Below are 12,526 nucleotides of genomic sequence, written 5' to 3' on the forward strand. Positions count from 1 at the left end.
TAACGAGTTGGATTAGAAGGTGAACTTTTTTCAAAGCTCTCATGGATTCGTACGATATTGACCTGTGCATAGCAGAAGGAAGAGGTCTGAGGGGGAGAGTTTTTACATTTTTATCCCTCAGACTTGTACTAGCCTACACAAAAAAGCTGGAATGCATCGATACAATTATCCATTCGACGATGTTATTAAGCATCGCGGATAGAAGGTGAGAAGCCAAAAGAGGGGCGATGGGCCCAGAATGATGTAAAAATGATGGAATAGGATACGGCTCGTGATGAGAGACGTATCCTCGAAGGGTGAAAGGAGCTATTGATTGAAAGCTAATCTATTTCACAACCAGAGTCCGAGTCAAAATGGACTTTGGACAAAGAGCGGAGCCAGGGGTCACTCCGATAGCTGCTGCGTGTGTGGCCGCGCAGAAGACTGCAGACCTCCTCATTTCTGCATTAAGAACGGTTATGGGTGCGTCTGATGCCAAATATGCAGGCGAAATGTCAGCACTGTGAGACTCGTGCAAGAAAAGCAAGAGTGAAATCAAAGAAACGGCACACTTTGGGTATGTGGAAAGAAAGAAAGAAAGAAAGAAAGAAAGAAAGAAAGAAAGATAGATAGATAGATAGATAGATAGATAGATAGATAGATAGATAGATAGAAAGAAAGAAAGAAAGAAAGAAAGAAAGAAAGAAAGAAAGAAAGAAAGAAAGAAATCCGCTCAGAGATTTAAGGGGAATTATTCAAGTGCGTAATTTTGCGTAAAGGGACTTTCCTCCATCTTATGGTCAGTTGTCATGGGGCTAGAATAAATCAAATATCCGTGATGGCTGACGTATACCAACTAAAATCCTGATTCAAATATGAGCCTCTCAGATTATACGTGCCCTAATTTAACTCAACTATGTATCGTTTATTGACAAAGAGTAATGAAACTGTAATGTCAGCATGTCTAATCTGCTAAATTAAACTGATCTGACAGTCATAACTGTAGAAAATGTCTCTGTAGTTGAAAAAGTTGAAAGTACATTAACATTACATTGGCAGGTGTCATTAAAATTTAACAGTATACTAACGCATTCTACGTTATTTCTAATGTGGTGTTGGCTGTTTCCGGGGATTATACTTCAATTAAAGCAATATTTATTTTCTTTATTAAAGTAAATAAGAGTTCCCACATCGTAAACGTATTTATTAGAGTTTTTCTCCTTGTATTGGATTAAGCAAATGCTGCTGATTTACGTAAGGATAAAGTGATTTTATGGTCATTTCTGTGCCTGAACGCCTCCTCCGTCCTCTGCTGGTTCACGTCAGCTGATCTGTCACGTGATCTGGTGTCGCAGGTCAACCTCTACAAAATGGAGTTGTCCGTATCCGTGCAGAAAGGGCTGCGTTTTCTCGCTGACCCGTCTGTCTACGACCGGACTAGTTTCCAGGGGTTGGTGGATGCGTCTTTCCGAAGCCTGCTGTCCTCTCACGGTGACTCCTCGGTCCTCGGTGAGCCGTCGTCTCCCGCATGACGCCGTCTTTGTCTGCTCCGCTACTTCCGGTGTTTTCCCATGTAGAACGTAAACGAGACGCCTGTTTGTATTTTTATATATGTACAGCTGTGCGATGCAACCGAAATGTTTTTGTGCGTTTGAATAAAGATGATTTCGTAGACGGAACGGATCAAAGAGCCCCACGTCAGCTGGGCTAAACGATGTTAGCTTTGCTTTGCTGCCTGCTTTGCATTCATCACCAGCGGACAGGCAATCACATCACTTCCAGCGCACTTTGTTATTCAAACCACCATCAGGATAAGAATGGTTGACGATTTAAAATAACATTAGACAAATCTGTTAACTATTACGGAACCCATTGAGCTCTTTTTGGTGCCTGGGAGGGCAGTGAACGCAGCAGCAGTGTCCGAATTGCCACAGAACGCTTCCACGGGCATAAAGCAAATACTACAATGTCCATAACACACTGTTCTTCAATTTACGCAACAGCCCACCTCAATTTGTAGTAAAAAATGCTAGCGGATGAAATCATGGGCATGCAAACAAAGGATCCCCTTGCTGATGGAGCTCGGGTCCATTCACATGCAAATCACCATCGATTCCCATTCTGCGCGTCAATCTGGGGCGCACAATTATGGATCCAGACTCCATCAGTTAGCCTAGCATTGTGTTCTGTAAGGCTGCTGCTGACAGTTTCGCGTGTACTGCGTGTGCTTCTGTGTTAGATCAGCCCGAACTGAAGCAGGTCGACCAGATCCAGGTGAAACAGAGTCACGCTGCAGCGACCACGTTCATACTGGAGGCAGTTAGACATTGTGCTGATAGATCAACGATAAGGTAACGCGGGCTCAAACACTACGATGTTGCTTTAAAACTGTATGATCTGTAAAGCAGTATCAACATTATCAAGGCATTTTTGAAGTAATTGCAAACATGTAAATAGTCAATTGTTTTTGTCCAGATGACTAAATGTGTACCAAGTAACATTTTGTTTTGGTCCATGTGTCTTTATCAGATTTAAGTTGTGTCTGATACAACAAGAACAAAAAATGTTTATTTTTAGTTTGCATTAGTTTTTCTTTCTGCTTTTTGTAGAGGAACATTCTTCTTTATAGCCCTCTGTTGACATTAGTAATAGACCCATCGGCATCCGCCTGGATCAAACATGCACCAACCATGTTTGAGGAATGTTTGTGAGCTTACAAACACTAAATAAAGACTTATTTTGTGCCTATACAGCTCCTGCTTGGAAGAGCTCTCATTCAGTACAGAGAGGATAGAAATAATTAATAGCACATACCAGGTGACTCTTGGAACACTTCATTTATTTGCATGTTTATTTTTTGTATACAGCATATTCAATATTTATTATTAATTTCGTTTCCCAGACACACAAAAAAGATCTGGAGCATTTGTTAATGAGGTAAGACTGAAATCGCTTTCCTTTTTGAAAATGGACATTTTAGATTGATATTTGGGATTCTAAAGGGGAGAAATTGCCACTCCAACTCATACAAAATAAATAAAATAAAGAAAGAATTTGGGTGTTTTATTGAAATCTTTCACGCACAAATCAATGACATCAAAAAGATGAGATCTTATGTAGATATGAGTTCATGTTGTTTTCCTCCACATCTTTGGTCAGTCTACCATCTCCTGAATTTCTTTTACTCTTTCACTCTTCATCCTCTTTCAGCATAGGAAGTTGTCCACCACGAGTTAACGACGTTTCCTGGCGTCTCCAGCACCACATCAAGGTATTTTTTTTAGCACAAGAACGTTTTTTTTCTTTCTGTGCGTCAGTCTAAAAAGTGCTGCTTGCTCTGACAGAACGCACACCTCGATAGAGTCAACGAGCCTTTCTATACCATTTCACTGAAAACTGAGGTAAAACTCGCATCTTTTGTGATTCGTCTTCCCGCACTTGTTGCGTTTTTCATCCCTGATGATTGATTCACTCTCCCTAGAATCAAGGATCCCTGGAAGACATTAACTTCACCTGTACTGTGGAGCAGCTTCAGGTAGCTTCCTCCAGACGTATTTTCGGCGCAAGTCAGTAGAAGTGTCAATTACATTAAGATAAAATTGAGAGGATGCATCAGCTGCGCATAGGTGCTTGCGCCACAGAGGAAAGTCTTAATGGGTTTTAGTGGTAACATGCAATTAAACCTCACATTTAAAAAAAAAAAAAAAAAATTGTCTTCCGATCCCGTTGAAAATGATCAGTGGTTGATTTTTCTTTCTAGGATTTGTTGGCAAAGCTCAAAGACGCTGCCAAGAGTGTGGAAAGAGCCAGTCAGATGTGACGTTTCCTCACCTATTCCAAAACCACCGCATCTTCTTTTGTTTCCGACCTGTGAATGCGAGAGAGACCAATTGAATTTGATTTCAGTAAAATAAAAAAATAAATGAAAACCCCAACCTGTCTGTCCATTCAATGAGTCCCCTTTCCGCTGTTCATAGCTGATGTTGTATGTATTTTTTGTGGGAGCGGATGTTTAAATGTTGATGGGACGTTGAATTACATTGAACCATCATTGGATTTATTTTTTTTTGTCGAGAATTGTGCGCTTTCTTCGTGGTCAGTTCGGGGCATCTTATATAAGAGTGATATATTTTTAAAACTGTATTTGGGCTACTCAGCAGGAACACCGATTCAGCTTCTGGAAGCGTCCGAGGTGCTTTCATTGGACGCGATTTCGGGACAAACGCTCCAATTCATCAAGTGAGAGTTGCGTCGCACTTTTCTGTGTTCTGGTTGTCACGGCGGGTTATAGAGACACGTTCATCTGTCACATGGGGTATAGTTGATTTAGCCTGCTCAACTGTGTAGGACATTTGGAAGCACCGCTGCGCTGAATATATTGGAGAACACTGTCTCACGTCACATTTTTGAGGCATTCTTGACCATGAAAAGTGTGATAAGGGCTGCATGTGCGTGTTGATGTTATTTTTAACACCAAGGACAAGCATACACCTTCAAATGCTTGCTTGCCACTAAAGCTAAAGTAGCAGTCCTATATTCAGACCCCTCGACTTTCATTGTATAAAACTGCGTAAATGTGAGTTCTGGGTGACTTACATACGTCGGACATTAGGGAAAGCAAAATAACCCGACAATGTTTCTATGCGCCGCTAATCCTGTGATATTAGATCCCAATAAAGACATCAACGGGGTTATAGATGAGGTTTAATGTTGAAAAAGGTTTGTTGGATGTGTATATGTGTTTATGGGGTATTTTATATCATGCGTAGTTTAGCTATAAGGCAAACAACGTACACCGACAGTAATTCCCAGGCACCCTTAAGCAACCGTACCACGTGACTAAAGCGGGGCGGTCGAACTACAAGCCATTTTGGGGACGGTGTCAGTTTCCACGGAGCACACACACATACACACACTGCCGTATATCACAGGGGGCGAAGCGGATATTTTGGAGGCAAAGTTATCGGTGCCGGAGTGCGAGCCTTTCCGAGTCGGATCCAGAGTACCGACTTCGCCTGAAGCCGCGGATCGAATAGGCAAAGAACGCACAAGCGACGAGAAAAGGAGGAGTTTTGACTTGCACATCTGAAATGCGCTCCGGTCTGCCGTGCGCTCTCCGCCACTGACAGCGTCTGCAGCCTGCTTCAAGATGGCGGCTCGGCTCCTATTCATTTTCTGCTGATCGCCTCCCAACTTTCATTGTCTATTCGTCACAAGACCCAACGGTTTCAGACCTCACCTCCAGGTACGTCTTCTTCGATATCGTCTCTAACTAACGGGTGCACAAGGCGGCGTTTGGAGGCGTCGGCTGTGCGTTTTTCTGCGTGGCGATCCAGCGGTGGATGTGGAGCTTTGAACGGTGGCTGCAGCAATCACCGACGTGGAGCTCTGTGTGTGTCTGCGCGCTGCTGCTCTGCAAAAAAGGTTCCAAGCACCTACACGAAGGTGAATTTAGCTCACCACACGCGCAACATCGCGTCTCAGGGACTTCGTTTACGCGTCTGTAAAGGTTGAATGCAGTTCAGTTCCGCCACGGCTTGTTTGGATAATGTAAAGTGGGAGATCCCAGTCGAACCTGGCCGTGAAGGCTGAGACATTAACAACAGCAAGTGCTCCAAACCGTCCTCCCGTCTCCATAATTCCACATAACCTCTTCATTTTATAGAATCTGAACCTCTATGCTATTGCGTACGGGGTGGTGGTTCGCTTTTGGACGTACATGCCCCAGTGTGGCATTTATTAACTTAAATTGAATTGCTCCCATAGACGGGCAAGGAAGCACAGCGATTCCGATGTGCTTAAATGTTTTATGTTCACTGTTTGGTTTAAAGAATTGAATCAATTTTAGTGACGTGTTGTTATTGTCCGTCTCTCCTTGTGTGATTATCAGAATTAGAGAAATGTACGGGTGTTGAGAATATTTGATTTTTAAAAAAGGTTATGTCGACCTGGATACAAAAGGCTAGGACAAGTGAATCTACTTTATTTCTTGTTACTCACTAACAGCACAAACGGCTTGTTTGATGATTTTTACGAGCTTTTCTCGAATTTGTGATTTTTCCAAATTACTATTTCCGAATTGTGACTTCACAGTGTCTGATTTCCATGTACACATGCACGTATCTGTTTTTGACTTTGGGGGAAATGGTAAAAATCATTTTGAACGTTTGGATTTACTGAGTTTGACGTGTTACAGTGAATTTTCCGTCGCGGGTTCGAAGGTTTGCGGCAGAAAAGAAAACACGTTGAAGCTTTACTGTGATGAGCTATTTAACCTATAACCCCGTAATATCCATTCGCATCCATACTGTCAATGTCTCTTATAAACATTATTTATTTTAATTAAATAAAATAAATAACTTGAGCGACTAGGTTTCCATTTGCCGAATCTAATCAGGGTATTTCCAAGCGGGACTGTGAACTTGATCTGTGTGGACTGTGACAACTGGGAACAAAAGTCAAACTTTGTGTCACCGCTGCTGCCTTGTTCACATTAACCTTCATAACTAAAACCGTAGTACAGTTGATTTATTTCCGTGTTACAGTCATTTTAATGGCATCCGTCCCCTGCGTGAATGCGCGTCTGTGTCCCACAAGTGATCGACTTCAAGTCAACGTTCTGCTACAGAACAGAGGGAGAGCAGTTGTTTAAACAACAGTCAATTGATTAATGGCGCAACAGGCTCCCTGTCTACGTAGGATCAATTATTATCCGGGCGTGATGAACCAGAGCTCAACAAAAGTGTGTGTCTGTGTGTGAGTGTAACATTGTTCGGGAGATTTGGATTGATCTACCGGGCGTTGCCGGGCTGTGGCTCCATGACAGCTCAGAGCTTAACAGGGTGATTGTCATCAAGAGTTGAGAGGTGCTGTTGCTTCAGAGTTCCACAATGGTGTTTTTATTCTTCTTCTCCAGAGACACAGGATCGGATTGTTTCCAAATCCGAACAAACTTTGAAATCCTCATCTAGCGTCCCTAGATTATAAAGACGATGTTGACGTTTACCGGGGCTGCTGTTAATCGTAATGGCGCAGTACGAGTACGATCAATGTTGCGCTTCGACTGGAGCGCAGTCGCCGCTGTCTGGCCATGTTGGTGCCGCGCGTTGCTGCTTATCGTGACGTGGAAAAACAGGAGGCAGAGTGGTGCCGAACGACCCGCGGATGGTTCTGGGATTCGTACACATGCGCTTCTCGGTGCAGTGGGTGCATATCTGGAAAAGCTTGCGTAAACACGATTGCTGTTTTCTCGCTTTGCCCTCGATCTACAGGGGGGAAAAAAACCCGCGTTCTGTTGAACCGCTACGGTCTTTTCCCCCCACACAAAATGGCAGCCGTGCTGTCGGCAGCCTGGCAGTCCAGGAGCGTTCTGTGAGCGTGGAGGGACGGGGGAAAGCCTCTGGGTCTGCCCTGTTCCCTCCACTCCACAGAGGCGGGCTCGCCTCGCTCTTGTTATGGTTAGAAATCCAGCTTCGCTCCGGTGAATGGCGAACAGCCATGTGGGCTAAAAAGCGAAGGGGTTGCCATAGAAACGCTCGGCTTTCTCCATAGCTAGTGCGTGTGTGACACACCTGGTGCAGCGAATGTTCGTTCACCATAGCTCTTACACTACACATTTAATAATTAAATATTTCTGAAAGTCGGAGCCAGGGCAAACCTAAGTCTTTTAAAGCGGCGTGGTGACCTATCTCAAAGCGTATCGGTATTAAATGACAATTCAAATATAATATCTCTGCTGTTCGCGTCCGCCTTTTGGAATTTTTGCCAACCATCGACCTCCATCAATGTGATTGATTTGTGTTTATGGGCTGTTCCAGGTAGCTGTTGACTGTAAATCAGCCACATCTGATTGTCGCTGAATTAGCATAAAAGACGATGTGACCCCCAACGGTGCCAAGCAGACAGCTCCTCTCCAAATGGTGCCCTTTCTTTGCCGTTACACTTAACTTTTTCTTCTCTTTCCGTTCAGGTCTTTCTCCCCTTTCCTGTTTTTTCCCGACAAAATGCATCGCACGACCAGAATAAAGATCACAGAGCTCAATCCTCACCTCATGTGCGTGTTGTGTGGAGGATATTTTATCGACGCAACAACAATCATCGAATGTCTTCACTCCTGTAAGAAAATTATTTGTGATCATGATAATTAAGAGTAATAACGTTAACAATATTTCTGCTCTAATTAGATTATACATGTTTAGATGGAGGCCTTTCTAATAATGACATTTCGCCCTTTTGGTTGTCAGTTTGTAAGATGTGCATTGTTCGCTACCTGGAAACCAGCAAATACTGTCCCATCTGTGATGTGCAGGTGCACAAAACTAAGCCTCTTCTCAACATTAGGTGAGAACCTATGTGGATTTTTAATTTATTATTAGGTCAAAAACTTGATGCTTTCCTTACACTTGCAGCTCTGACATAATCCTTTTGAGTTCTCCACAAAGCAACTGGACTGTTCTCTTAAGTACAACTGGACTGAGAAATGCTTCAATGCAGACACTTTCATTTCCCACAGATTTGCACACCAATTATGCACGTGTGAAACACAGCAAAAGACTCTTTGTCCTGTGAGACAGTCCAAGTGCTGTTGTCTGTTTCCACCCTTTTTGCCTGTTCTTGAATATAAATGTTGATGGCACTGGTGTCATTTTTCAATCTCCATCCAGGTCTGACAAAACGCTGCAGGACATCGTGTACAAACTGGTCCCTGGCCTCTTCAAAAGTAAGAGCATGGCAACAAACCTGTTTGTTAACAGTTGTTTCTCTGCTCAATTAAAGAAGAGAGCAGCTCCAATCTTTTCAGCTGCTAAATAGTTACTAAATGCTCAATAGTTACTGTCCAATTAGATGAAATGTTCAGTTCATAGACAGTTTATTATTAGAAAGAAGGTGGTGTTCTGGCTGGACAGCCATTGCCTTGTTTACAAAAGGCACTCCTATTTAATAGATTGCTTTATTATCTAGGCTGTTTTGTGATGTGTTGGCTCCAAACGTTATTGTTAACAGCCTCAACTGTATTGGTGTAATGGTGCCTAAAATGGCCAAATGCTGATGCAACCACAATTTTGAGTCACATTAAACAACATCTGATAGCTGCTTGTTGATGTTGACTGTCCTCAGATGAAATGAAGAGAAGGAGAGACTTTTACGCAGAGCACCCAGTAGATGGTAGGCTTTGAATTTGTTTATTTAAAAAAAAAAACATTTCAATGTATTTAAAGTCAGATCCTTTAATGCTGTCACATTATTCTTATTTTTATTTTAATAGCCTCTAATGGATCTAATGAGGACCGAGGAGAGGTGGCCGACGAGGACAAGAGAATTATCACAGATGATGAAATCATCAGCCTCTCTATCGAGTTCTTTGATCACAGCAGGTGGCTATTATTTTATTTTTAATATTCTACCTTTTAACATCAGTTTTTAAATGTGAACGATTCATCTTGGATAAAAGATGATGCTGTATCTTTTGCTTTTGTCTTTTTAAAAAAAAGGTACCCGCGTTTTTATAATGAATATTACATTTATAATAAAATCATTACAGTATACATTTTAAGAGGCATTTTCTGTTTTTTTTTATTCTGCGTACATTGCGCTTTTGACAGAATTCACAAGTTAATAGAATCAATGTAGTAAAATATCATTTATTTCATGTTTTTTTTTCTAAGAATAAACAACTTTTTTCATCTTATAATTACCAATAAAATTCAACATCAGTCATTTTATAACCTGATAATTGCTGTAGATTAGAACCTTATTTTCATTTTTGTTCTTTGCAGACTGGGAAGCAGCATGGAAGAAAAGTCCCCTAAAGAGCAGGTTAGCTATACAGACAACTTCTTCATCACCTCTGTTGCTTCTACACTTATAATGAAGTATTTATTATAACAGAGGAGAATTTCTGACCAAATAATGTCATCAGTAGGGGCAATTAAACAGTTAACACTTAAATGTTTGTGCAGGTGGCACACAAAAGGTACCTGCAGTGTCCGGCTGCCATGACAGTCATGCATCTGAGGAAGTTCCTCCGAAGCAAAATGGACATCCCGAATATCTACCAGGTCTTTATTTATTTGAATTACATAAAGTGCCTTGAATGAATTACTCTATTAACTATTTTGTCTCAAATATATTGTTTTTTTTATTCTAAATGTTTCCAAACCCTGTTCCCCCTCCGCCCCCACCCCCAGGTGGACGTCATGTATGAGGATGAACCTTTGAAAGACTACTACACGTTAATGGACATAGCATATATCTACACTTGGAGAAGAGTAAGAGATCTGTTTGGACACATTCATCCATTATAATATTGTTGCAAATGACAATTATGACTGAACCAAGCAGAAGGCAGTCAAGTATCTGTATTAAAAGAGGTATTTATCTGCCGGTGTGTGAATAGGAAGAACATAATTTTCCTGTCTACATTAGTTTACCTAATCTGTGTATGAAAACAGTGATGACTAGGTCAGCAAGTGTTGATCTTGAGTTATTATAAATTTTATATTAAGGGTAAATATTGCATCTATCAATTTGCGCCAAACACTAATTTTTTAGTGTTAAAATTGCAATAATTGCCGAAGGTGTTTGTGTAAAAGAGTTTTTACTGGTTTATTTAGCTTTGAACAAACAGATTGTTGGTTAGCCTGTATATAGAATGGTCTTTCTTTGACAATTTTATGTATTTATGTATATTTGGGCTGCCTGGTCCCCTGGGGATTGTCCCCTAGGAGACTAATGCAAAGCAGAGCTGAAAAAGAAAAAGCTTTTCCAGAATGTATTTTAGCAATTTGCTTTTTGTTTTTCCAAAAAGTCGCTTAGCTTTTCATTTATATTTAGAAAAAAAATTCCTCACTCAATTCAATTCAATTTGGCTTATTTGACGAGCACTCTGCTTCTAATGGATAATTCCCACACTAAAGTGTTAAAATCTGGTTTCTACTGTCCCTAGAACGGCCCACTGCCGCTGAAGTACAGAGTCCGACCCAACTGCAAGAAGATGAAAGTGAGTCACGCACAGCACGAGGGTCAGAACAGCACGAGCAGGTCCGGTGTCGAGAGCGATTCCGCCAGCGACAAAGCCGGAAGTCCCGCGGGGGCTCCCTCCGCATCATCGTCACTACCAAGTCCTGTCACGCCTGCGCAGTCTCCTCAACCTCCGGCCCCAAGTAGCGTAAACGGGACCCCGGCGGCGGCTCCGACGACCCCTGGCAGGTCCTTTACGCAGTTCGGCAACGGCAGCGGCAGCAAACCCAGAAAGGTTTCCCTGAACGGCTCTTCGGGATGACGCGGGGCGCTGGACTGAACCGCGCCGGAGCAGCCAATGCCAGACTCCCGCTCAGCTATTAGCTACCTTCTCCATGCCAGCGTAGTTCCATGTGTAGACTTTCTCGCTTTCTTTCCATTTATTGTTCTAAATATTCTGCCATGTAAGTTTAGTGGAATCAGAGACATTTCATGACAAAGATAAACGAGGAAGTAGCTTGGGAATATTTTTAAATGTGAAAGCAGATTTTGATGACGACGAAATCCGGACAGACAATTAATCCCACCTCTCCAAGCATATTTTTTTTTATTTGCCAGAAGGGACAGACGATAGGCTTTCCTATTTTATTTTTAACGAAACCTCGTTTACGATGATTATTTCATCTGTGTCGGGATATGTCAGTTTCAACGTGCATGCTCACGATGACACCCTTGTTTCCATTTATACCGGAGGACTCTGTGTGATTGCCCACAACGAAAAATATGTTCATGCAGCGCTGTTGGATTCACGGAAAAATACCTCTGGAGGATTTTTTTTTCTTTTTTCAAAAAAGAGAGTCCACTTTGAAATTGCCTTTTACTGGAAAACGAACAGTTTCTTGTAGCGGTGGAATCACGATACGCGCTCTATAAAAAAGCAGTTTTAGAGTCCACGTGTAAATAAATCCAAAATGCATATTTAATCAGTTAATCTCTTGTTCACGTTTGTTCCAATGGGATCATCTAATTTCCCGTTAAACTTCATTTCATACTCCGTGACAGATATTTTGATGTCCTCCGTGTTTTCCGTATTTGTATCGCTCGATTGTAAGGACAACTTATTGTATTGTTACTGTTGCACAGTATAAAACATCTAAATAAAACATTTTACACATAGTTTCGTTTTTTTGTGTCTACATGTTGTTTTTTATTGTAATGTATGATGCTGCATCTCAGGTTATTTCGTAAAAAATATTTTTTTGGAGCAACAATTTTCTTTTAAAACAACTTTTAAAATATCGTTTTTTTGTTTTTTATTTTAAAAAAAAACAACCCATAACAAACTTGTTACATTTAACGTCAGGATTCATATCCCCAGCAATTTTTTTTAAAAAAATAAAAAATTATAGAACGAAAAAAAGGCATGTTAACGCCACCATAGGGAGATTATCGTAAATAATCGGATGTTATCTTGTCTACAAACGAAACATTTTTTTTGGATATAAGAAGTGACGATTTATGATTATCTTAAGTCTACCTTTTTAAAAATTGTGCTATTTTCTTTAAAAAAATACGGCATTATTTCGAC

General features: G+C 41.3%; 2 protein-coding genes across 3 annotated transcripts; both read left to right on the top strand.

The window, feature by feature from the left end:
* Positions 1-1,292: 1,292 nt before the first annotated feature.
* On the top strand, positions 1,293-3,914 carry commd3 (COMM domain containing 3). Of its 2 annotated transcripts, none has more exons than XM_011607789.2 (8): positions 1,293-1,488; positions 2,224-2,330; positions 2,733-2,796; positions 2,882-2,916; positions 3,190-3,250; positions 3,324-3,380; positions 3,461-3,514; positions 3,740-3,914. In XM_011607789.2, exons 1-8 carry the CDS (start codon positions 1,438-1,440, stop codon positions 3,797-3,799), a joined length of 489 nt encoding a protein of 162 aa, XP_011606091.1. In that variant the 5' UTR covers positions 1,293-1,437; the 3' UTR covers positions 3,800-3,914. The 2 variants fall into 2 exon arrangements, with proteins under 2 accessions (XP_011606091.1, XP_011606090.1); XM_011607788.2 differs by having other exon boundaries at positions 1,294-1,488; positions 2,219-2,330.
* A 927-nt stretch (positions 3,915-4,841) lies between these two features.
* On the top strand, positions 4,842-12,114 carry bmi1a (bmi1 polycomb ring finger oncogene 1a). The gene is made up of 10 exons (XM_011607787.2): positions 4,842-5,224; positions 7,949-8,094; positions 8,223-8,319; positions 8,643-8,698; positions 9,097-9,144; positions 9,245-9,353; positions 9,756-9,795; positions 9,939-10,037; positions 10,167-10,247; positions 10,925-12,114. The coding sequence occupies exons 2-10, from the start codon at positions 7,983-7,985 to the stop codon at positions 11,258-11,260; spliced, it is 978 nt and encodes a 325-aa protein (XP_011606089.2). The 5' UTR covers positions 4,842-5,224; positions 7,949-7,982; the 3' UTR covers positions 11,261-12,114.
* Positions 12,115-12,526: the final 412 nt, after the last annotated feature.

Source organism: Takifugu rubripes, chromosome 10, assembly GCF_901000725.2.
Source record: "Takifugu rubripes chromosome 10, fTakRub1.2, whole genome shotgun sequence".
Classification (NCBI taxonomy): Eukaryota; Metazoa; Chordata; class Actinopteri; order Tetraodontiformes; family Tetraodontidae; genus Takifugu; species Takifugu rubripes.

Bases quoted from the DNA above. Each gene is read 5' to 3' on its own strand.
- commd3 (XM_011607788.2), top strand. From the start codon at position 1,350: ATGGAGTTGTCCGTATCCGTGCAGAAAGGGCTGCGTTTTCTCGCTGAC. The intron at 2,797-2,881 runs GTGACTCTTGGA...TTCGTTTCCCAG, and splicing joins TAATTAATAGCACATACCAG to ACACACAAAAAAGATCTGGA. The intron at 3,515-3,739 runs GTAGCTTCCTCC...TTTTCTTTCTAG, and splicing joins GTACTGTGGAGCAGCTTCAG to GATTTGTTGGCAAAGCTCAA.
- bmi1a (XM_011607787.2), top strand. From the start codon at position 7,983: ATGCATCGCACGACCAGAATAAAGATCACAGAGCTCAATCCTCACCTC. The intron at 8,320-8,642 runs GTGAGAACCTAT...ATCTCCATCCAG, and splicing joins AAGCCTCTTCTCAACATTAG to GTCTGACAAAACGCTGCAGG. The intron at 9,145-9,244 runs GTAGGCTTTGAA...TTATTTTAATAG, and splicing joins CGCAGAGCACCCAGTAGATG to CCTCTAATGGATCTAATGAG.